The sequence below is a fragment of the Coptis chinensis genome, chromosome 3 (genome assembly GCF_015680905.1).
Source record: "Coptis chinensis isolate HL-2020 chromosome 3, ASM1568090v1, whole genome shotgun sequence".
Classification (NCBI taxonomy): Eukaryota; Viridiplantae; Streptophyta; class Magnoliopsida; order Ranunculales; family Ranunculaceae; genus Coptis; species Coptis chinensis.
In genome coordinates this window covers 101337376-101362348 of record NC_141458.1, presented here as the reverse complement: position 1 = coordinate 101362348, position 24973 = coordinate 101337376, and the positions used below count along the sequence as shown (strand labels likewise).

Sequence of the window (24973 nt, the reverse complement as noted above, 5' to 3'; positions counted from 1 at the left end):
TTCATAAACTGTTTTTTGGCAAAAAAAGTAGGTTCTTATTGGCAATTCTGGCAATATATTCAAATCAGAGTCATGCATCATATTGATATCGCGAATTCGGGATGTTTTGTTATTTGTAAACTGAAAATTATATTGATTAAGTTACTGATTAGAAGGTTATGCTTTAACTATGCGGGAATTTGTTACCCTAAAATGCCAGGCGAATGCAATCAAAAGTGCCGCGACAAATATGGAGATCAAGCCAACATGAAGTCATCTTGTCTACCTGAGACTCGATTTCTCAGTGTCGGTGCCGTTACGTAACAGAAGGCCGTTGCTGATATCTTCATGTATATTTGAAAACGAGAAAAACTATAGATGAATAATGACCAAGGACGTCACGGTTTCTATTTCTCATTTTGTAAGTTAGGTGATTGATATGAAATGAAATTAACGGCATGGACTTCTAGTATCTCTACCAGTTGGACTAAATTGTGTATTCTCCCCAAACTTGGAAGAATAGCGGCATGGACAACCATGAATGTGGTTACATAATTTCCTGGTTCTATACTTCTATTATAATGTTACTACAACAATGCACTTTTTAGAACCTTTTGTACGGAGGAGCACTTGAACGCACTTCTCAGATGTGTTGTTCATCTCTTTTCTATATATCTCTGCTTAGTGATCGGTATATGGAGAGGTGTCAGACTGTCAGCAGAAAGTTTTTCAGAATTTTGATCACCAGCATAAATTGTTGTTGCATCTATTACTTAGCCTTTCTTCTGTCACCTTAATTGCTTTTGAGTTTTCATTATGTTTCATGACTTTCATCCCTCCTCAGTATGTCTGTCAATCAGAATCAATCTCAATCCTTTTTCACCTTTTCAACGCCTCAAGTTGGAAGTTTACTCTTAGAGCATTCCCAATGCAAGTCAAAATAATGTCCCCCTTATCACCTCCACGTAGGCACTTATTCCCCTTCTTTTCACCAAAACTGTGAAAAACAAGGTGAAGTTGTGCAATGCAAAGGTGAAAAAAAAATCTCAGATGGGATGTTAGATTCCATCTGGAGGCTTTTTGATTGAGACGGAATGTAACATCTCGTCTGGTATTTTATAACGAGATGGAATATAACATCCCGTCTGGTCTAGACGGAATGTAACATCCCGTTTGGTGAGTCTAATATCACAGACGTGAACATGCACCATTTTCACTTTTTCCCAGCCTCCATTGCGATTTGCCACCATTACCAACTTTTTTTTAATTTCTTCAATTCCTAATGACTTCTCCACCCCCCCAATGATTCCCCACCAACCTCACCACATGAAGAGCATAGTAGATGGTTTAGAAGTTTTAAAATATTCAAAAAAAAAAGGGCAAAAAGAATCGTCGTTAAGAACGCAAAATGTAGGCGAGGAGGACGAAATTGAACTTGGGTTTAATTTTTCACCGCGTTGTGAAATCAATGAACACCCACCATTAGCGTCAACATCGGTCCGACACGTAGCAAATCGAGTGGCGGAGTCTCAAGTAAGTTTTAGATTTTTTTTTTTTTTTTTATGTTAATTATTATTATTTATGTTAGTTTATATCAAATTTGTTGTTGTATAATTAGTTTGAATTTGTTGTATTGTGTTAAAAAAATTTGAGTTTAAATTATATTGTATTGAATAGTTTGTTGTATTGTGTGTAATATGAATGTAGGAACTAGGAAGTACACCTATGAAAAGTGCATTGTGCACTTTCAAATGATGTGTCGTGGTGGCGTTGTTTGAAATAAAAAACGGATCCTAATTTTGTCACGGTTACCAACATTATAGCCGCCACACCATTTGGGAACTTTTTGAATTCTAATTTGGGACAAAATGATCAAGCATTGTTGTTTGGGATAGTTGAGCGGTGATGGAAATCTACCCACACATTCCATTTCCCATAGGGTGAGTTTGGGATTATCCCTCTTGATTTCACAATGCTCACGGGTATCCCAATTGGTTATGGAGATGTTGTTCATTTTGATGAAAATTTGGAATTTTTTTGCTACGGCAATGAGTTTCTTTAAGGGTTTTGATTTGGTAGAAGATGATGAGGAAGACAGGTTTTTGAGATTATCGGTTGAGCAGTTTAAGAGAGGAACTATAAATATGAGTTGGTTTACTTCGAGATACTTGAATAGGCTAAATGAGAAATCGAAAGACTATCATATTGGTGAGGAGTCGATCCAAGAATATGTACGTGCCTTCCTCTTCCACTTTATCGGTGCGGTATTATTCGGATACGCTGATAGTTTTTTATGTATCTAGGTGGATGGCCGCTGCCTCAAAGACGTAGAGAGGATGTGGGATTATGAATGGGGTCAATCCATCTTGGCATACCTTTACCGCTGCCTAGACCTCGCAGTTAAGACAAAAGCCGCTAAAGGCAATTTGTGTAGCTTTGTTTGGATTATACTGGTAAGTCTTATTTATTAAGTTATTGTTTCATTTCATTTATTTATCTAATTATTAATGTTGGAATGTTTATATATATATATATATAAATTGTATTTTATCTATTGATTTAGTATTGGTGGTACGAACATTTTCGTGTGATGCATCCTGTGTTGAAGAGGTTGGAAGAGAATGAGACTCATGACCTGATTCCACGTATTCAAGCATGCATGGGGGCTTCATCGTAGGCAGAGGGGGTATGTGGATCTATCGCATAATATTCATAACACTCGTCAACAAATTAAGCTTTTAGGAGCTACATGAATTGAGTGGCAACCTTGGGCCGAGTCCTTCATATTTCAGACCCCTTATGCGGATATTCCAGATGTTCCAGAGAACACTGAGTACCGTAGATTATCCTATATGTGTCATAAAGCAAGGTTTCTTTTTCAGCGGTGAATGATACTTGTTGGGTCAGTAACTGCATGGTACCTTGGGGACAAATGTTGACGTCAAGTATCTGGAGAGATTGTTATACCTTACCCGCCACCCATAGATATGATAGCCTCTGATATTCTTCCTGCAACTCTTTTACACTATAGAGCAAACCCAAATGATTAACCAGACGCATCAGCTTTCATTTTTACAAGAGACTATGACTTGTATTGGAAGAGGGTTGGTCGAGGTCTCTTGCTAGGTGCCTTATACCGGGGCACCAATTTTGAAGGGGTTACTTCCGAAGCATTGAGGCATGACATTCATTTCCCAGAAAGAGTGGAGTTACCACACTCACTGCCCAGGGTGTTTCATGATATTAAGATGCCGCAAAGAACTCCACAGATATTTGATGAGTCTAACATTTGGCACTGGAGCATGATTACTTCTCAGGGGTAAGAGATGAGCATACCTATTCCACACGCAAATGCTGTATTGGTCACAGATTTGTCAGAACAGTTTGAGCAGTTAGCCGTGGTTAGTATGATTTAAATTTATTCATGATTTGTTATTATTATTCACTATAACATGTAACATGCATTTGTTTTGTTAAACAGGATGAAGTAAGGTCGGAGCTCCTTAACTACAACTCTCTCAGTTATGCCATGCGTGCGTCGTTCATGGAGTCATCTCGTCAAAGTTTTGAAATCTTACAACAAGAGCGAAATCGAACTTTGCAGTTTCATAGACGTGTGCAAGAGTTGGAAAATGCTGCAAGTGCAACACCTCAAGCTCAAGCTCAACCAGAGCGGAGACAACTACGTAGGGGGAGGAGGTCTCAGTGAGATTTTTTTTCTAGTTTGTAATAACTGTGCGTCATTACGTGTAATATGGTGTTTGAGATTGTTGTTTGTAACGACTTCTTTTTATTAGCATGTTTTTTTTGATGAGTTTTGGATGTGAATATGTCATTAAACAAAGGAGGTTATGACAAAAAAAATTCAGGAATTATAAGTTAGTTTTTTTTACCGAGTTTCTGTGTTAGACCTGGGTGTTTTAAGGATTGTTGTTTGTCTTATTTATTATTTCCAAGGTATATTAGCAGGTTTTGGATATAAATATGTCAATAAAACAAATGAGGTTATGGCAAAAAAATTTCAGAAATTATAAGTTAGTATGTTTCCAAAGTATACTGTATAATTTTTTAAGGAAGGAATTATAAGTTGCATTGCACTCATTTTTCAGGCTTGGTTCTGATAGGAAATATAAATTGCATTTCACTCGTTTCCTATGTCTTGGTTATGACAGGAAATTTTGAAGGAATATCACTCATTTTTTCAGATTTGGTTCTGACAGGTTCTAATAGGAATAGTGTATGGTGTAGACAGAGACAGAATGTAACATCCTGTTTGGGATTTTTAGACCGAGATGGAATGTAACATCATATCCCGTCTGGTTTATAGGTCCATACCACTGCGCCTCTTCTTCATTCAATACATAGGAATTATTGATGGTGGCCCATAGATACATTTGGAATTATTGAATGTACATTTGGATAGATTATGTTGTCGCTTGGAGAGTGAACAAAAACTTGATAAAATGTGTTGTCAATTGGAAAGTGGACCAAAATCTAACTATCACATGTGACCTTACCTTTCATATTTCGTTTTACTCTTCTTTCTTTTAGATCAAACAAACAAACACCCATCTTCTTCTCCACAACCAAGCTATAAATTGAAAAAATGTCTAGAGAAGAAAGAATTGCATTTAACCAAAGGTTATGGGGAGGATCTAGTAGTAATAGTTCGTCTTATGGTTTTATCGGGTTATCTTCTGGTACTTCCGCTGAAGATGACTACATGGAAAGAGTAAGAGATGAGCATAATGATATGATGAGGCGAAGGAGGAGGAGGAGGTTGCAGTTATTATCCACTGTTGGGGCATTAATGACTCAAGCAACAATTGAATTGAAGATGTGGATACAGACAAACGCGGTAGATCTGTGATGGGCAGAGATTACACGTTTAGAGATGGTGGTGATTTCAGTAAACAAAAGATAATGAGGGATTACTTCACAACACTTTGTAGGTGGCCTCCTCATAAGTTTAGGCAAAGGTACAGGATGACAAGAGAGCTTTTTATGTATATGTTGAAAATTATTACAGCATTCGACGATTACTTCAAAGACAAGGTGGATGGATTGGGTCGACAAGCAACTTCTGGGTTGCAGAAGGGACTAGCTGCAGTTGAACAATTAACAACTAGTTGTTCTTCTGATTCAATGGATGAGTATTTACAAATTGGAGATTCCATAGCAAATGTATCTATGAAGCGTTGGTGCAAGGTAATAATCACTACGTTTGAGGAAGAGTACTTGAGACGACCAACTGAGGCAGACACTGCTAGGATATTAGCTGAAAATGCGGCAAGGGGTTTTCCAGGAATACTTGGATCAATCGACTATATGCACTGGGTATGGAAGAATTGTCCAACTGGATGGGCTGGAACACATGTAGGGTACAAGAAGGAACCAACTTTGGTACTTGAAACCGTTGTAGACAAACACTGTTGGATCTGGCATTGCTTCTTTGGCTTACCAGGTTCGCATAATGACATTAACGTACTTCATCGTTCTCATGTTTTTGAATCATTAGAGCAAGGTGAGGCTCCTGTTGTTGCATTTAATGTGAATGGTAATGAATACGATATGGGATATTATCTTGCTGATGGTATTTACCCAAAATGGGGCACATTTGTTCAAGCCATTCGTTATCCAAGAAATAAGCATGAAAAGATCTTTACTTAACATCAAGAAGCTGCAAGAAAGGATGTTGAAAGGACGTTTGGAGTTTTGCAGGCACGATAACATATTGTTAAGGCTTCTGCGCGTTGTCATAGTGTTGTTGTTTTTGAAGACATAATGAAGGCATGCATTATAATACATAATATGATTGTTGAGAATGAATGTGAAAGTGGAGTTTGGAATTGGAAAGGTCAGAGGAAAGAAACAATACCTGCGCTCTTTCAGGAAGATGATGGTTTTCATTTTGTCTATCAGATGATTGAAGCAAGAAATAAAATTAGAAATGAAGTTACACATACTAATTTTCAAAAGAACTTAGTTGAGCATGTTTTTAATTGGACTGGTATTGAAGAAACAGCAAATCCGGTACCAATTTATTATCCAAATTGGTCGGATATAGAGGAGGGAGAAGGAGGGGAAAATTAAAATGGAAATGAAAGTGTATTTCCTATGTATTTCCTAATGTGAACTATGAAGTTGCAAAGTATTTCCTATGTATTTCTTAATGTATTTCCTATGTAATTCCAAGAAGTTCTTATGTGTTTAATAAGTTGTGTTTTAATGAACTATATTACAATGTATTTTAATTTTATTGGTAATTGTATTTCTATGAAAATAATTATATTGGAAAGAACATACATAGTGCATTAATTAAAAATACAGTGAAATTAAAATACATAGTGCATTAATTAAAATACATAGTGCTTTAATTAAAATAAAATACTAGATATTACATAAGCTTAGTTAGAGCTAGAACCACCTCTAGCCCTTGCCCATTCAACACGTATTTCAGCTTGTTGTTGCTCAATTATAAAAGCGGTATCGGGATGAAGGATACTTGTATCGGTCGCTAAAATCTTAGCTTCATATTGTATCTTTTGAAGCTGATTTTTTTCCAATTGAACTTGATTTTTTTCCATTTGAATCTGATTTTTTTCTTCTCTTGCCATCACAGTTCTTTGACTATATGCAAGTTCTCTTTCCCTAAGTTTTAAGCATTTTTGTGTTTATTTGTATCCTTTACAAATGTATCCTCTAAACGTGTAAAGTAACCCTCCAACATACTAACTGATTTTTCTTGGTTCCTCTTGGACTTGGCTTTCTTCGATCCAAGAGGACGCACCATTTCTTGAGGACGCTCTATTTCTTGAGAACCCTCCAATTCAATTCCACCAACACTTGGTGAATTAGAAGTTGAATTTTCACCATCATTTTTGAGACCTTTTCCCTTTGTGGGGTGGCTTGACCTTGCCTCAAATACGTTACTCCACTTTGGATTATCCTTGAATATAACGTAACAATGATCAAGTGAAAAAGACGTTTTTTCTTGTAGTTGGTACGTCATCCTTGCCTCGGACAACTAAAAAATAAAATATAAATAATTAGACTAAGATAATTAGACTAAAATAATAATTATACTAAGACTAATATGGAAATAATAATTATACTAAGATAATGATTAGACTAAGACTAAGATGGAAATGATAATTAGACTAAGATGAAAATAATTAGACTAAGACTAAGATAATCAATAATTGACAAATTGACAAAGTTGTAATTACCCGGTTTTGTATTGTTGTACCACTTGCATGTCGAGCCTCCACCGCATTCACAATTGCAATAAACTTGTTCATCTTCGAAATATATTTATATCTACCGCTAATTGAATTGGAAGACCTATCCGACCCACGTGCTTGATTGAACTCGTTTGTTACACGATTCCAAAATCCTTTTGCATTTTGGAAAAGACCAACAATGGAATCTTCACTAATTTGTATCCAAGCAAGACATAGAGCTTGATCTTCGGATATGCTAAAGTGAGTTTTTGCTTTTGCTTGAGTGCTACCACTTGCTTGAGTTGTTTGAGATGCTTGAGATGATGCCATTTGATATTTTGTTTTTTTGAATAGCTGATTTTAAAGAAGAAGAAATATGATATATGATTGTTGGAAGTGTAAAATGAAATGGAACAAATTTTGTATATATACAAAAGTTTTTATTTTTGACCGTTCTGACTTACTGACCGTTGGTGAACTAGCCGTTAGGACTCCGGATAGGATGTTTGATTCCGTCTGGAAAAAAAGAAATATAGCGAGACGGAATGTTGGATTCTGTATGGTGAGTTTTGTAATCTAAACGGAATCCAACATCCCATCCAAAGTTAATAAGTAAGCCACTATCTTGGTGAAAGGTTTCACCTTGATTTCAACTAGGAAAAATAGTCACCAGTTTTTCACCTCTGATTGAACACTCCTTTTTCCGGTGACTATAGTCAGAACCCCAAAACCACCTGCATTGGGAATGCTTCTTATGGGAAAAATGTTTAATGTTGGACCAGTCTAGCACAACAATTGACATAATAAGTAAACAACAAGGAACATTTTCTGAAATATTGGATTAGATCCTGGTGCCGATATTTAAAATATATCAAGATATTTCGGCTGGGGTTTAGGGTTTTTACCTGATAGAAATTATGAGTGAAGGAACCGAAGAAGATTAGAGGTCGACCTTGAAAGAAAGAAGACCGTGTCATTTCACTTTCTCCACTTTGGGTAAGTTTCTACAAAAAATGTTGCAACGTTTGGTTGTACTTCTTAGTAGAATTAACACTACTACGAGTGTTGTTTTAGATTTAAGACCCACCCTGATATCAACAACCCAACTCACTAGATTCATTTCTAGTATCGTCTCAAGACCGAATTTCACAGTGGAGTACCTCATTAACTCGTGTGGATTATCCCCAGAATCAGCTCTCAAAGCTTCCAAAAAATTTGTTCTCAACGAATCCAAAACAGCTAAACATGACTCAGTTATCTCTCTCTTCAAATCCTACGGTTTCACTGATAGCCACATTTCAAAAGTCATCGCTCACCACCCTCAACTTCTCCTAGCCTCTCCCGAGAAAACCTTGAAACCAAAGCTTGAATATTTCAAAAGCATTGGCATTTCAGGACCCAATCTTGGTAAACTCCTCTCCAAGGACGTAAATTTCTTGACAAGAAGCTTAGATAATTCTATCATCCCTACCATCAATTTCCTTAGAAACCTTGCCCCCACAGATGCTGGCATCGCCATTATTCTTCAACGGTTAAAGTGGTGCACTAATTTAAAGGACAGAACGGGAGAAAACGTAGCCCTCCTGCAAGATCATGGTATGCCGAAATCTTTGATCTCAAAATTGATTATCAAGAACCCTCGAGTTCTATATCTTCCACCTAACAAGCTTAACACAATTGTATTTCAACTCAAGAATATGGGTTTTAGTCCTTCAACTAATGTGTTCGTTAGTGGATTACATGTGCTTGTGGGGATAAGGAAGCCTATATGGGACTCGAAATTGGAGGCTTATAAGAGTTTTGGTTGGTCAGAAGATGAGGTTCTTTCCATGTTCAAGAAGAACCCCTCCGTAATGGCCGTTTCAGTGAAGAAGATGAATTTAGCAGTGAATTTCTTCATGAATAACTTGAATTGGACTAGAGATGACATTGCCAAGAACGCGTCTGCTATTAATTTAAGCTTGGAAAAGAGAGTCTTTCCAAGATGTTATGTTCTTCAAATGTTGATCTCAAAGGGTCTAATACATTATAATGGTATAGGTCAGGCATTAAGAGAAGCAGAAGATGTGTTTTTGGCAAAGTATGTGATCAAGTTTCAGCATGAGGAACCCAAACTCTTTGAGGAGTACCAAATTAAGTTGGGTACTCAAGGTTCGAATATTTCTTCCAAGGATGGATCTAAGAATGTGAAATTGTAGAATGTAATATAGGCAATTGTTCTGGTCAGTGGTAACTGGTTGGTTACATAAACACGTGGTTTCTACGAGACTGCAATTTCCTTAGCTTTGCCAATGGAGGCTCATCCACTTGTCAGAGGTGTTCTCGTCTCATTTTTCTAAAAGTACGCCCTCGCTGTTTAACTATGTGGATCTTGGTCTAAATGTAAGTTTTATAATTTAATCATCTCTAAGTATGTCTTTTAAGTTTACCATTCTGTGTTTTGTCTGTCAGCTTGTTGGTATATTGCAATACCGTACATGGAAAAAGCCAGATGATCTCTCTGATGTTGTAAATTAAGGTTTTCAGTAGGTGGTCTCTCCTACCACTCTACATCATAATGCAGTTAAAAAGAGTTTACATGTTTTCCTCAAAGCCCCTTCATCAATCTGGTGTGATAATGTAAGTGCAATCTCCCTAGTATCTAATCCCATTTTTCTACTGGAATCAAATATGTGCCTCTTTGTAACAAACATAACATAGTTGTAACTGCTGAAGCAGTTGATTTTTCCAGTTGTAATAGATGACATTAGAGTTAGTTGGGTCTAGTTGTCACTAGAGTTAGATGTATTGCCTGATGACCTGTAAACAATATATTGACCTGTATTGTAGGATCACTTCACTTCACTTCAGTGATTACAATTCATTTCTTCAGTTCTGTTTCACTGTGAAAGTTATTGTGAACTGCATTGGTCGAGCATTAATAGGAGCCGAAGATGTTGTCTTGGTGATATTTTTGATCAGGTATCATGATGAGGTAATTCAACATTAAAGTGAGTACTGACATATTTTCAAGTTGGATCCAAGGACTGGTGTAAGGATAATTTTAAGTTTATTTTACTTGGTTAGGAGACCGGTTCTTCAATATGTTACTACTGTACAACAATGTATGTTATCAAGTTTCGTGACGAGGAACCCAGACTATTTGAGGAGTATCAAAGTAAGTTGGGTACTCAAGGTTCGAAGCCTTCGTCTAAAGATGGATCTAAGATTAAGGAATTATAGGTTAGAAGGTTCTATCTCTTCCCTGTCAGCTTGTGTGTATATATTTTAGTATCTTAGGATTTTGTTTATCAGTTTTGTCTTTCATTCACGTTGCTAGGGGTCTCATTTTTGCACCCTATTGCAATACTAAGTATTATATACGTTATAACCTGTTTAACCACACATCATTCAAAAGCTTATATGATAGTCAAATTTCACACGAGAAAGCCAAGTAGTCCATATATTTTGATCATTCAATGTTCTTTTTGTCTGTGAACAATCAGAACTAAATTATATGTTATCTACACTATTTGTTGGTTTACAAAGCAAAATCAAAGGATGGTTGATTACATTTTCAAATACACACTGGAGCTTTTGTTTGTCTGGACCACTTTTGTAAAAAGGATCTTTAGCTATAAACCCTTTTTGGCGGAGCCAGGAAATTCATCCATGAGGGGCCTAGTGCAAAACAGTTAGGTCTGACTATTTTTTTAAGAGATTATTTGGTTAACATATTGTCTTATTTGCAATGTGATCATGTTAGTAATGATGCGGCAGGGTTGAAATGGTCATGATGTTGCTCTGTTAGTACTACTATTGTCGTGGGCAAATATTGTCTAAGCCGACATTTCAGCCCGTATTTTCAGTACTAACTTGAGATATCGACATAATTGTCGATATCTCTCTTAAATTCATGTTGCAGAAGAAAGCGGGAAAGGAGAAAGGAGGAGGAAGATGGACACGTGACAACAATTGATTGGACATGAGTAAAAGGGGATGACTATAAAAGGATTGATTCATGAGGAGAGAAGATCTCTCTCCACAAAAAAACTGTAAAACGAGAGCAAAAGAGAGAGATTGTAAAGAGTAACATTGCTATTAAATAAAACCTACTTCATTTCATATCGAATTCCAGTTCAATCTTCAATAGATACTTGTTAAATCTCTAGTGAATCCTCATTGATTACCACATTGGCGCCGTCTTCTCATCAAGAAAGAATCATCTAAGATTTCTTTGGTGAGCGAAGTGTATTGAGAAAGATTTTTTTTTAGGTTTGCTCAAGATCCTTCCTAAAAGAAACACGACAAGCAAGGTAGTAGCAAACGAAGGGAGCAGTTCTCAGGTAGAGTAAGGGAAGAAGTATAAGAGATTCAAGAGAAAGAGTTATCTTTATAGGTTCAAGAGTTGGAGAAGCAAAACAAGAACTTAATACAAGAGAACAACGCTATGAGAGAGATGAATGCGAAGTTTTCGCAACAAGATTTATATGGAAAAGATGGAGAAGGGTCATTATTGGATAGTCCAATTGCTAGACAAAGTCATCAAGAAGAAGTCCCCTCTATAGCAAAGAAAGGTCACAACGTAGTGCGTGATGAAGAAGACTTGCAAAGTAGTTCAGCCAATAACAAAAGAAATGATCAAAGAAATGATGATGAAACAATTTGGGGATCAGCTACAAGAGAAAGCATCGACATCGGTGAGGAAGTTGGCTGATGATGTCGGTAGGATTCCTCTAAATAAAGCGATAGAGAGGATGCCTCTTCCTCCAAAGTTTAAGACGCAGAAGTTCAATAAGTATGATGACATGCACCTCGAATCCAATGGATTATTTATTTGGATATCGACATCAGTACTCCGTTTACTAAGGCACTGAGTATCTCGATTCGTTGCTATGTAAATCTTTCTCTTCTAGTCTCAAGGGGAAAGTATTGAAGTGGTTATGTTCTTTTTTGCATGAATGAACAATTTCTTGCTTTAGAGAGATAGAGGAAAAATTTCTAACAAACTACGGTCATCAAATCAAAGGGTTAAACCCGTAACGGTTTTGTTTCAGTTGAGGCAAGGGAAGAAGGAGTTGCTTAAGTATTTCTTGTCACGTTTTAAAACTGAGACGCAGTCGGTAGAAAAGCTGGACAAGTCTGAGATAACGACAATCATGGCTTTTCAAACAGGCTTGATACCAGCATCGGATATGCATAAATACTTGTTGAGGAAAAAAGTAAAAACTCTGCAAGAATTATACGATAAAGCCGAAAAAGACATTCGTGTGAGGAAGGAATTCTAGCTGCAACAGTACAACCTGTACTACAAACAAGTATCGGAATCGACTCGAAAAGAAACGGAGAGTCGAGACCGAGATGCTAGTCGAGAATATACACAACCAAATAAGATAAGGCCTAGTGAGGCATTTGCAAGAACAGAGTTTCAACCTCCACCTCCAGCAAAAAAGAAGCAAAAAGGAGATATGAGAGATTATTAAAAGAAGAATTAGATCCAAAGAATTATGTCGCCATCAATAATACAGAAAGATATATTGAGATGAGTGGGTAAAGAAGCTTATGTTCGACATCCACAATGTACTCTCAAAGAATTGGAAGACAAACCTTATTGTCGATTTCACAAGATCAAGAATCATGAAATTAAACCAATAAGTGTTTGCAATTACTCAGGGAGATTGACAGATTAATGAAGGATGGAAAGCTTCGAGAGTTTAGAGCTGATGTTCGACCAGAAGTAACGGCTACAATACATGAAAAGCCTCTTGGGGTCATTAACATGATTTACAAAGGAGTGATACACCAGAAGAAGATCATCAGAGATAAGATAAGAAAAATTTCGACACTAAAGGTGGTTCTAGAAGTCAATATTGAGCCCATCATGGTAAATCCTAATCTGGTGTTGACCAACATTCCAAGATCGGAGCGATAATGTTTGTACTAGAGGATTTATCAAAGGTTATGTTGCCTCATGATAATGTGTTGTTAATCATCTTGCGGGATATGATGTACAAAAGATCTTAGTGGATTGTGGAAGTTCTGTGAATATTTTGTTTTGGAAAGCGTTTACCGATATCGGTCTTGATGAGACTCATCTAAATACACCACAATTCAACTTGTATGGTTTTAACGGAAGCTTTACAAAGCCATCTTGGGAGATCAAGTTATTACTAGTACGAGCTGGACCACAAACGGTGATGACAAAATTCGTCGTTATCAAGCATCATTCTGATCATAATGCAATCCTTGGTACGTAGAAAATGAATTCACGATATGCGTGCAGTTCCAAGTACTTTCTATAAAATGATTAGGTTTCCAACTGCATATGGTTTGCATGAGATAAGGGGAGAGCATCATTTTGTAACAGTTAAAGGAATGATGAAAGAAAAACAGAAAGACACTGGGGGAGTCTTTGAAAGCTCCAAATAGCAATTACAAGAAGTTTTACCTGCCGATACCGATATGCAACAGATACAGGAGCAGGTGAAGTTTACACATGATCGAGTTAAAGCGAAATGAAGAAATATTTGCAAGTAAAACAATAGAGGCAGTCGAAAAAGTTAATATTGGCAAAGGAAGTGATGAATGTTATACATTTATTGGAATGGAGATGCATTTGGCTATAAGAGAAGAACTGCTAGTCTTCTTACAAGAAAACAAGGATGTTTTCGCATGGTCCATATCGGACCTCACTGGTATCGATCCCAATATTTGTTCCCACATGTTAAATATGGAGGAAAATGCAACCCTTGTTCAGCAAAAGCATCGACGAGTTAGGCCAATGTATGAAGAGGTTGTGCAAGACGAGATTAATAAGATGCTGGCTAACGACATAATTAAAGAAGTGGAGCATTCTGAATGGGTAGCCAATATCGTGGTGGTGCCCAAAAAAATGGGAAAGTTCGAGTCTGTGTCAATGTTTTTTTTTGTCATAAGTTCAATGGAGGGGGGGAGCTACTCCTTACTTGGCCTGCACGTAGCTCCACCACTATTTCAATGATTGCAATTCAGTTCTTAAGTTCCGTTTCATTGTGAAAGTCATTGAGAACAGCGTTGGTTGAGCATTAATAGCAGCCGAAGAGGTGGTCTTGGAAATATTTTTGACCATGTATCAAGATGAGGTAATTACTGTGGATCAGAGTTTTGTATTGACTACTCAGTCACTGATGTAATATCGTGGTTTTTGATATTGTGTAATCTCCTCTGTCATAGTCATTCTATGGCTACTCACTGATGGAGATTACACTACATTCTATTTAATAGAATTGTTGTTGTACCTGGTAAAAAAATGGATGCAGTTCCCATCTAGAATAGCACTTGTGAAGCATTACTAGTAGCTGATGAGGATCTAAGGAATTTTTTTTATCATGTACCGACATGAGGTAATTATCATGTACTGACATGAGGTAACCGAACTCTTGAAATTGTAGTAAGTTGATTTTCCGACTGGATCGAATGTTGGTCTAAGACAATTTTTTGTTGAAAGGCACTTGCCTACTTGGTTACATAATTTTCTGGTTCTATTATATATAATGTTACTACAACGATGCACTTTTTAGAACCTTTTGAACGGAGAGCACTTACGCACTTCTTAGATGTGTTTCTTATCTCATTTCTATATATATATATATATATATAGGGGATACAGCCACAGGTACTGTAGCCACATTGTGGACACAGTGAATCCAGACCACCGATCTCGTGCATCAACAGAACTGATCCTACGGACATAGTCCATTCTTCTCCAAAAAACGAAATTCCAGAAAAACAAAATTTCAGAAATCAGAAAAACAAAAAACACGAAATAGGGGTGGGATAAAAAATCGAATGTTTACCTTCTTCTCCAAAAAAATCAGTGCGGCTACACTCTCCGAAAACAATTAAGGTTTGTGTTTACATTCTCTCTTTTAATCTTATCTCCAAAAAATCAGTGTTTCACTCGAAAACAATGTGCTAATTAACCATTGTTGTGTTGAATTAAGGTGTTCATTGACGAATCAATCTTCGTTTCAAGCTTGGTTTAAGTCGAGCAACCTTTATTTTCACACAGTTTGTTTCTTCCATTCAAACAAGATTTTGTTGTTCATAAATTGGGATTTTGCTTCTTTTTTATGGAACTAATTGGCGTTGCTATGGGTTTGTTTGATATTTGTTTGCTTTATAAACATTTAAGTGGGATTGAATTATTAATTGAAGATATTTTGTTTGTTTACTTGATTGGATTTATAAGAGATGAATGATTCAAAATAAATAAATCATTAAATCAAGCAATGAAGTTATGAACGGTGAACTTTGTCAGAGTTCGGTGAACTCTATCAGAGTTTTGAACTCTTTCAGAGTTCGGTGAACTCTTTCAGAGTTTAGAGTTTTGAACTCTGTCAGAGTTCGGTGAACTCTGTCAGAGTTTTGAACTCTTTCAGAGTTTAGAGTTTTGAACTCTGTCGAAGTTTTGAACTCTTTCGAACTTAGAGTTTTGAACTCGTCCGAGTTCACCGAACTTTTAAGAGTTCAGAGTTTTGAACTCGTTATAAGAGATGAATGATTCAAAATAAATAAATCATTAAATCAAGCAATGAAGTTATGAACGGTGAACTCTTTTGAACTCAAAGTTTTGAACTCGTCGAAGTTCGGTTTTGAACTCTTTCGAACTCTTCGAGTTCAGAGTTTTGAACTCTGTCGAGTTCGAGTTAATGAATTGGCTCATTTGAAATGAAGTGAGTTAGGAGCCACCCTCGAAATATGTATATTTTTTCCTCTTTGTCTCCAAATGGTTCTTTGTGAGCTACAACAAGCTTTTAGATGCATCCGCATTGTGCGCTAGGTTTTAAGTTGTTCTTGGATCTTTCGGTTTTAGCCTCGACTTTCTATATAAAAATTAGAAAACTCAACTTTTTATTGGTTTGTTGGACAAGTGAAGTAGGGAAGAACTCACTTTTATGGTTGTGCATGGGCTTTCTTTTTGTATTTAGTCGGATCGTGGACTTACGTGGAAATGTGTTTGAAGCTTGCGATGTTTTGGTTTTGAAAGACATTTGGTTCTCTTGCAGAAACCGTAGGCCTCTTTTTATCTCTTTCGCTTCATTTGCCATGAAGAGAGAGTGGAATACCCTCTTCTCTTTTAGTTCACCTTAACAATCATTGTAAGAGACTGAATTTGTACAAAGTACGACATATGACATCGATTGCATCGATTTTATCTTAAGTCTTCTAAGCCATATTTCCAGCAGCCTCCTCTAACACTAGGTTTAAAGCCCAAATGTTCACCAAACTCGCGGTCAAAAATACTTTCATGAGTACTAACCCAGATTGGACTAGGGTAATAGACTTGACCCCCTATTTGTAAAGGTTACTGCAGGGAAGATACTTTATGTGGTTGGTTTTCCCTTCTTTTGACTATGTACTTTTACTATAGGCTAATGGAAGCCTTTTACTGTGAAGTTTTACTTAGTACCTCGTGACTTTACTTCTTTAAAGTCTATATGAAAAAGGAGCCGTTGATACAAAATTGGGAAGTTGAAGTTAGAATATCTAATGTGAAGGCGTGAGACTAATTCTTAAATACGCTTTAGAGATGAAGTTGCAAAGGAAAAGGTGATTTGGATAGTTATACAATCGAGGGTGTCCAAGAAGAGATATCTTCAAATTTTGAGATTGATGACAAAAATCAAATTTTGGATTTTTGCTAAGTAATATGGACACTTTGTATATGACATATGGCCACTTCCATAGTTATTTATCTGTAAAGAGACACTTTTAAGGTCTTGAACCCAAGAGTTAGTTGTGTAACTAAAGAATAGAAATAGTTTTCTTTTTAATTAGTCGTGTCCTTGTGTCCTAGTTCAAATAGGTCGTAGTTTTCTTTTTATTGGTTTGTTAGACAAGTGTAGCTAAATTGATGTTTGTTTGTTTGGATTTTTGTTACTGTAGATGGAAAGAACTCTGTGCAATAGGTGTGGTGATAACACTCATTCATCAGAGAAATGTTGTTGGTTGTCTACGCCTTGTTGCATTCAAAAATGTCGTGGAAGTAGGATCCTGAAACAGTCGAGCCAAATCCAATCTCTTGGGAAATTTTTTTTGACCTGTTGCGCTTGCGGAGACTTCCAATGGTTGGAAGACGCGAGAGCATCGTCATTAGTACCTCTAGAGAATCTAAGATGCATACATTTGAATTAAGCGCTGGGTTCAAAAAAGGTTAACACAACAATGAAGAAAAACGGAAAATGAAGGCAAAAATTCTTGAATTGCACCGAGCGTGGGAAGGATTTTGAATGGTTGGATACGCTTGTTAGCTTGGTTAAGGAGCAACATTGAGTTGGCACCGAAGTTCAAGCTCTTCCACGGCCACCTCTTCCCTCGCCTTCAAAAAAAGATAAAAAAAGTTAAAATTACACTTGAAATTGACGACGATGGTTTGTCGAAAAGAATTCGAAGTTTCATTGTAAAATTAGATGAGTCGTGGTTGATTTCAAGTTCTTTGTATTGCGTTTTTTGTGAACTTGTGGTGAATGTAATTATGCCGGGTTAATTCATTTTGTGAACTTGCCGGTTAATCCATTTTGCTTATCTTGGTAACAACTTGTGGTGAACTTGTGGTTATGACTCGATGTAACTATGACTCGGTTATGAACTTGTGGTGAACTTGTGCTTATCTCATCAGAACTATGACTCGATTTATTTGCGGAATTAAGTGAATATACGAGAAGGTTTTGACCGAGGTTGAGAGTTCCGACTAATCGACAATGTTAAAGCCGAAAATTCAGGACAATGAGGGAATTCCACCGCACCAGCCACGCTCATTTTTCATTTGGTAAGCGGCTTGAGGATGGTCGCATTTTGGCAGATTACAACATCCAGTAGGAGTCCACTTTACATCTTGTCCTTTGTCTACGTGGTGGCATGCAGATTTTTGTTAATACCTTGACTGGAAAGACGATCACTCTAGAGGTTGAGAGCTCGGACACCATTGACAATGTGAAGGCTAAGATTCAAGACAAGGAAGGGATTCCGCCTGATCAGTAGAGGCTGATCTTTGGTGGGAAGCAACTTGAAGATGGTCGCACTATGTTGTCTGTTTGGTTTGTTGTCTATTGGATCCTGGATTCTGTGCTAGTTTTATTTGCTACAGAATCTTGTGTTGATGTAACAATGAATAAATTTGATTGGTAGTTTGTTCTAATAACAATGAATAAGTTTGATTGGTAGTTTGTTCTAATAGTTTCTGTCAGAAAATAAAATAAAAAAAGCCGCAGTTCCTACAACTTAAATAGTTTTTGCTTGTCATAAACATAAAGATAAACAAGTTTCTACAAGCCGCCGAAAGAACAAGTTTTGGTCCAAACATTGGTCCAAACATAAACAGCCCTACAAGCCGCCGAGTTCCTACAAGCCGCCAAAGAACAAGAACAAGTACAAAGAACAAGTATTGGTATTTCATTTAAAACATACAAAAACGCAAGTAGAATAGAAAAAAGACAATGAGAACACCGACCGAAAAGCACAAGCTAACATAACATAACGCAAGTCCGTACTAGTTTTACACTCCGACAACTTATGATTTTAGTTTGTCATTGCGAACGTAATGTTTTTGCAAAACACGAAAAGCAGCTTTTTGCATCTTGAACGGTGGTGTGGCCAAACCGCTCAAGAACGCAAAAAAAAACAGACAACACCATTTTTATCCAAGCTCAAATCCCAAACGGCATGGCCATGCCGTTTGGGACTAAGTCAAAACGGTGTGGTCACACCGCTTGGGACCTAGTCAAACGGTGTGGCCACACCGCTTGGGACTAAATCCAAAACGGTATGATCACACCGCTCAAGAGGGAAAAACAGACAACACCATTTTTATCAAGCTCAAATCCCAAACGGCATGGCCACACCGCTTGGGGACCTAGTGAAAACGGTGTGGCGCACCGCTCAAGAGAGAAAAAACAGACAACACCGCTTTTATCCACGCCAAATCCCAAATGAAATTTCAGAAAAACAAAATTTTGCAAAGCAAAAACACGAAATAAACAAAACATCGGTCTTCTCCAAAAATTACATCGAGAATTCTTCTCCAAAATTTTCTACCCTCTTCTCTCCATAATTCACGAGTGGGTTCTCTCTTTGGTCAGGTGCTTCTTTCACAAAAGGTAATTTCTCTATTTCTCATTAATTTCTCTATTTTGAATTTCCTTATGCATTTTCTCGACTAGCCTTATTATACATTTACACTTGTGACTTGCTTAAATGGACAACAATTTGTTTGAGTTGTAGTTGCTACTATACTTTGTTCACAATGCCCTTGTTTCCACAATTTTGACATTTTTGTTACTCTAGATGGACGACTCAATATTGATTGATGAAGTCGGAGAGAAGGAAGAATACGGTTCAGGTGAGCTAATGTTTCAATTTTATTTTCGATTTCTACCAACGAATTCAATACTGTATTATTGTACCGTGTTAGTTTATTTGTTTTTTTTTTGACGTGGACACATTTATTTGCAAGACTGCGAAGTCTTTTGCGGCACCTTCGCGGTGGCATTTTCTTACTCTCGCTCAACCTCCGGAGTTTGAAGTGGAAGTGGAAATTGTGAAGCCACCATGTTTGGGAATGTGTTTTGAAACTCTTGAGGCTGCAAAACAATTCTATATAGATTACGGAAAATCGTTTGGATTTAGTCCAGTAATTCAAGCTCAAAAAATCGGTTTCTCGCTCGATGAAGTTAGTAGTTGTCAAATGACTTGCTCGCGATTTGGGGTTTATAGAGATCGAGGAGGCAAAAATAAGAATGTGGATGGAACTGAGAAAGAAGTGAGAAAAAGAAACACAAATACAGTTAAATGTGGGTGCCTTGCTTCAATGAGGGTGACAAAGCAAAATAGTGGAATCTGGAAAGTGATGAAATTTAGTAGCGAGCACAATCACAACCTGGTTAGTCCGGCAAAAAGAATGCGTATGCCTGTTAATAGAAATATGCCTGCTGCAGCTAAGGTGTTGATTGACTCATTTCGTGATGGTGGTGTACCTGTGAATAAAGTTGTTGATATACTTGACGGCATAGTACAAAATATCAGGATATGAGTATTTATCGATACTCAATTTCTGGATATGTATCGTGGATATATCCCTCTCTTTGGGGATATTTGACATTGTTTCACATGCAAATATCGTGGATATATCTAAAATATCGACAAATATCGTAGATATTGTGGATATATCTAAAATATCGACAAATATCGTAGATATTGTGGATATTTCTTGATATATCATGATACATTATTTATATTTATTTAAAATATAATGGTAAATATTAAATAAAATTGCTATATACATCGCTAAATATCTCAAAATATCCCCAAATATCCTCAAATATCACAAATATCGCAAATATCATCAAAATATCGTAGATATTTGCATATGATATATATCTCTTAACATATCGTTGGATATTTATATATCTTTTCTCAAATATGGATAGATATCTCCAAATATCGATATATCGATATTTTGTACTATGCTTGACCGAGTACAAATTGGTTTTGATGATAGGGATTGTTGGAACCATTTGGGCCCCTCGAAAAAATACAAGAAGCCGGGAGAGGTGATGCTACCAAGGATTACTTCATTTTTTCAAGAAAAAGTATAGAGGATCCTAATTTCTTTTATGCAATACAGATGGATCATGAAGCAAGGGCCATTAATTTTTTCTGGGTAGATGGTCGGTCGCGTACACAGTTTCAATATTTTGGTGAGGTGGTTTTCTTTGATACCACATATCGTAAGAATTTATATGAAATGCCATTCGCCCCATTTACTGGAGTTAACCACGCCACCATATGCAATCAATCCAATTTGGTTGTGCACTACTTTTGGATGAAACAAGATTCTTTTCATTGGGTTTTGAGACTTGGCTTGAGCTATGGGCTGACGTGCCCATCTGCAATTATCACAGATCAAGATAGAGCTATGACTCTAGCTATTGGTACGGTATTCCCTAATACTTGACACAGATTCCCGCCTATGGCATATTATGAAGAAGTTCCCAAAAACTTCCAAAATTATTATTATCGGAAGTCAAAATTCAAAAGAATTCAAACACAACCGTGATTCGCAAATATTTATTCCCTAAACGTTTTGAAAGGAGGTGGGCAGAATTGATGTCTAGTTTTAAGTTGGAGGAGAATGAATGGCTTCAAGAGATGTACAAGATTCGACACAAATGGGCTCCAGGTTTATCACTTGATACTTTTTATGCCTCGCACTTCACTACCCGCATTAAAGCATGAATTCTCGCTTTACAAGAACTTTTTCACATCTATGACAACTCTTAGAGAGTTTGTAGTGAAGAATGATAAGTGTTTGATGAGGATTGTTGAAAGAGAAAAAAAAGAGGATTATATTATTGAACACTCGAATCGGATTATAGGCAGTAATTCATTTCTCTTGAAGAGTGCAGCAAGTGTATACACAAGGAATGCGTATGATAGATTTAAGCAAGAATTCGAGTTAGCTAAAACTGAGTATGTCCTGCATGATGATGAAAAAGGTACTGACGGCAACATAACCTACACTTATAAGTCGGCAAGTTACAGTGACGAGCGTGAATGGAAGGTGAAGTTCAACCCAGCGACAAAAGAAGGTAATTGTGAATGCAAAACTTTTGAATTTCTCGGGATACCTTGTGGACACCTCATAAAGGTATTTCGAGTCGTGGATATTGAGATTCCCGAAGCTCTTTATTCTTAAGAGGTGGATGAAAGGGGCAAATAAGTATAGAGTCGAGTATGACCGCGGACCGGTAAGTGGCCATGAGAACTCCCGAGGTACCGAGAATTACCGACTTCAAATGGTTGCTAATCGGTTGGTTTATGAAGTCTGAAAAACCCGATTCAAATTACCAATTAATGCTACAAAGACTGCAAGAACTGTCCAAGAGCTCAAGAAAACGTATGAAGTTGACCCCGGTGTTTTGGGTTTGTTAATTCATGCACTATTGCCGATAGTTCAAACCGCCATTTGACGACCTATCCCAAGTTTTACTTTTGAATCCTAACATCTCTCAAACAAAAGGAAGAAAAAAAAAAAGTCGAAGATTTATAAGAAAAACTAAGGACAAGGGTAGAATAAAAAGGGGTCTTGAACAAGCATGCACAAAAGCCAAAGCAAAGACAGAGAGGAGATGTACATGTTGTAACAAAGTTGGTGTTAACCATGATGCATTTAAATTGTCCCGGAAAATCCAAACAAAAAAGAAGGGCCCAAAGTAAGTATAATATTGTTTCCTTAAGCTTAATTCAGTAGTATCCTATCTTACATAATTGCCTTTAAAACTTAACGCTTTCCATTCTTTTGATTTACAAAAATTGGATGTAGAGTTAGAGGATAGAGATGACGCACTACACATGAGGAGAACGAAGACGAAGATGGGGAGGAGAACGAAGATGAGGGCACAAATGATAACATTTCCCTTTATCCAGTTTTATCTTGCTCGTATGGAACCTAGCAAGGAGCTTGTGGTGGGGTTGTTTGAGGACACCTAATATCTCATGCCATTCATGTCACCAACTTTATTTGGTGGGGCTGTCGAGTTATGGAATTGTGAAAAGTTTTAGTGATTTGAGTTTTATTTGGGTTTTAGTTATTTGGGTGAATTGTTATTAAGTTTTAGTTATTTGGGTGAATTGTCGAGTTTTAGTTATCATAGTTTTAGTAAACTATTTATTCATTTTGGAACCAATCGGTTTAGTAAATTATATGAACTTGATTATATGTCGTAAACTTGATTACCTTTCGAAGTTTTACATGTCGGGTTTTAGTAAATTATATGAACTTGAGTTTTAGTATAACAGATGATTTAAACGTAATTATGCATGTAGTAATTATTGATGTGTACAGTGATTGATTGGATCAAAAACAAAATTCGAGGCTAAAACGACACGCTAGGTAGTTCAGTATTGCACACCAAACGGTATGGCCACACCATTTGATTCAGTCCCAAACGGTGGCCATGCCGCTTGGGATTTGAACTTGGATAAAATGGTGGTGTCTGCTTTTTTTGTCTTGAACGGTGTGACCACACCGCTTGGACTTAGTCCCAAACGGCATGGCCACACCGCTTGTCCCTAGTCCAAAACGGTGTGGCCACACCTTTTGGGATTTGAATTGGGTTAAAATGGTGTTGTCTTTTATTTATTTGAAAACGGTGAACGAACGGTGTGGCCACACCGCTTTGTCCAAAACGTGTGGCCACACCGCCGGGGATTTGAACCGGGTTAAAAATGGCGTTGTCAAGGCTTTATTTGAAATTCAACACACCGTTTGTTCATAGTCCCAAAACGGTAATACCACACCGCTTTTTGGATTTGAACCGGGTTAAAAAATGGTGTTGTCTCGTTTTATTTGAGTCTTGAACGGTGTGGCCACACCGCTTGTCCTTAGTCCAAAACGTGTGGCCACACCGCTTTGGGATTTGAACCGGGTTAAAAAATGAAATTGTCTCTGTTTTGACTCTTGAACGGTGTGGCCACACCGCTTGGCCTTAGTCCCAAACGGCATGGCCACACCGCTCAAGAGGCAAAAAACGATGTTTTGTGTTTTGGCAAAAACATTGGCGCTCGCATTAGATTTGTGTGTAAATTGTTATTGATTGATAATGGTAGACCTTTTGTGAAAACCATGGGGTTATAGTCCGCCACTTTTCTAGCAAACGCAATGAAGCGGATATTGTCGGGGCTAAGCAATAAATTCAAATGAAGCAATGCACGCTTATCCGAGGAGACCAACAAAATGAAACGAAAAAATTATTAGATTAGGCTCGGTCAAGTTTCGTGCCCCTTTGCAAGTCCATATACTTTCGCGCTATGATGAATCCATAGACTCATAGAGGCAATAATACACAACACAACATTTTGCACGAACACAAACAAAAAATAAAAGTGTAATCAATCAAGTCGCAAAAGAACAAATAAGGTTTGTTTGTGTAATCAATCGACCACCCAATAATAACCGCACACCCTCCGAAAGTACTAATAAGTTTTCAAAATCTATGTTATCAAAATCTAAAATGTGAACGGATAAGTTACTCAAGCTTCGTGAACTGTGAGTAACATGTTTCAGAACAGAATTTTAGGGTTAACATGTTTGTTACATGCTCAAATACTTTGACATCCCAACAAATGACACTACAGTTCTCCAAGACTTAAAAAGTCCGCAATCTCTCCAAGAAGTGGACATAACTTTCAAAGAAAATAAGCGGATATATAATAGACCACCGCTTTTATCGCCTAAAGAGAGGGCACTCAAGTCCGAACCCGCTTTCTCACTTTCTTAACTTCAACTTCTTCAACATTCTTTGCGTAACCATTATCGCAACCTGCACTAAAGAGGAACACTACAAGTCTTATAAGGATGAACATTGTAAGCAACAACGTGATACAAATGTTTCGTATAAAGCCAAATATAATTAACTATGAAATAGACCTTTTGCAATCATTAAGCGTAATATCTATTCTATTAAGGTCTCCAGTCCAAAGATTCAGTTCAGAATACCAAGAAGAGCAAAAACAAGCTTCTATTAACAGCCTATAAGATAAGTTCAGAATGATCAAGGCAAATTGACAAATGTCCCCAAGTGAGTGGTGATGATAGCCCTTGTGAAGATAATACATTATGTTATGAGAATGTATCTAAACACAACAAAAAGATTTTGGTATTCATAAGAATGGCTTTCTAAATCCAAATCCAAACCAAATTTTGATCTCACAATCATGAAACTCGTAAAGGAATAGTTATAATGGATTTTAAA

General features: G+C 37.0%; 1 protein-coding gene across 15 annotated transcripts in view; it reads left to right on the top strand.

The window, feature by feature from the left end:
- LOC147512210 (uncharacterized) overlaps positions 1 to 24973 on the top strand; it is an 87103-nt gene that overhangs the window by 31137 nt on the left and 30993 nt on the right. The window contains exons 2-5 of one of the 15 annotated variants that reach the window (XM_086595195.1): positions 9654 to 9821; positions 10032 to 10176; positions 10269 to 10424; positions 11107 to 11819. The exons of 1 other annotated variant lie outside the window; for it this stretch is intronic. In XM_086595195.1, the coding sequence (XP_086451321.1) occupies positions 9760 to 9821; positions 10032 to 10176; positions 10269 to 10424 (363 nt within the window). In that variant the 5' untranslated portion in view covers positions 9654 to 9759 and the 3' untranslated portion in view covers positions 11107 to 11819. Of the gene's footprint in view, positions 1 to 8103; positions 9585 to 9653; positions 9822 to 10031; positions 11820 to 24973 lie in introns of those variants that run through there. 13 more of the 15 variants (XM_086595193.1, XM_086595194.1, XR_015214816.1 and 10 more) reach the window with 13 other exon arrangements.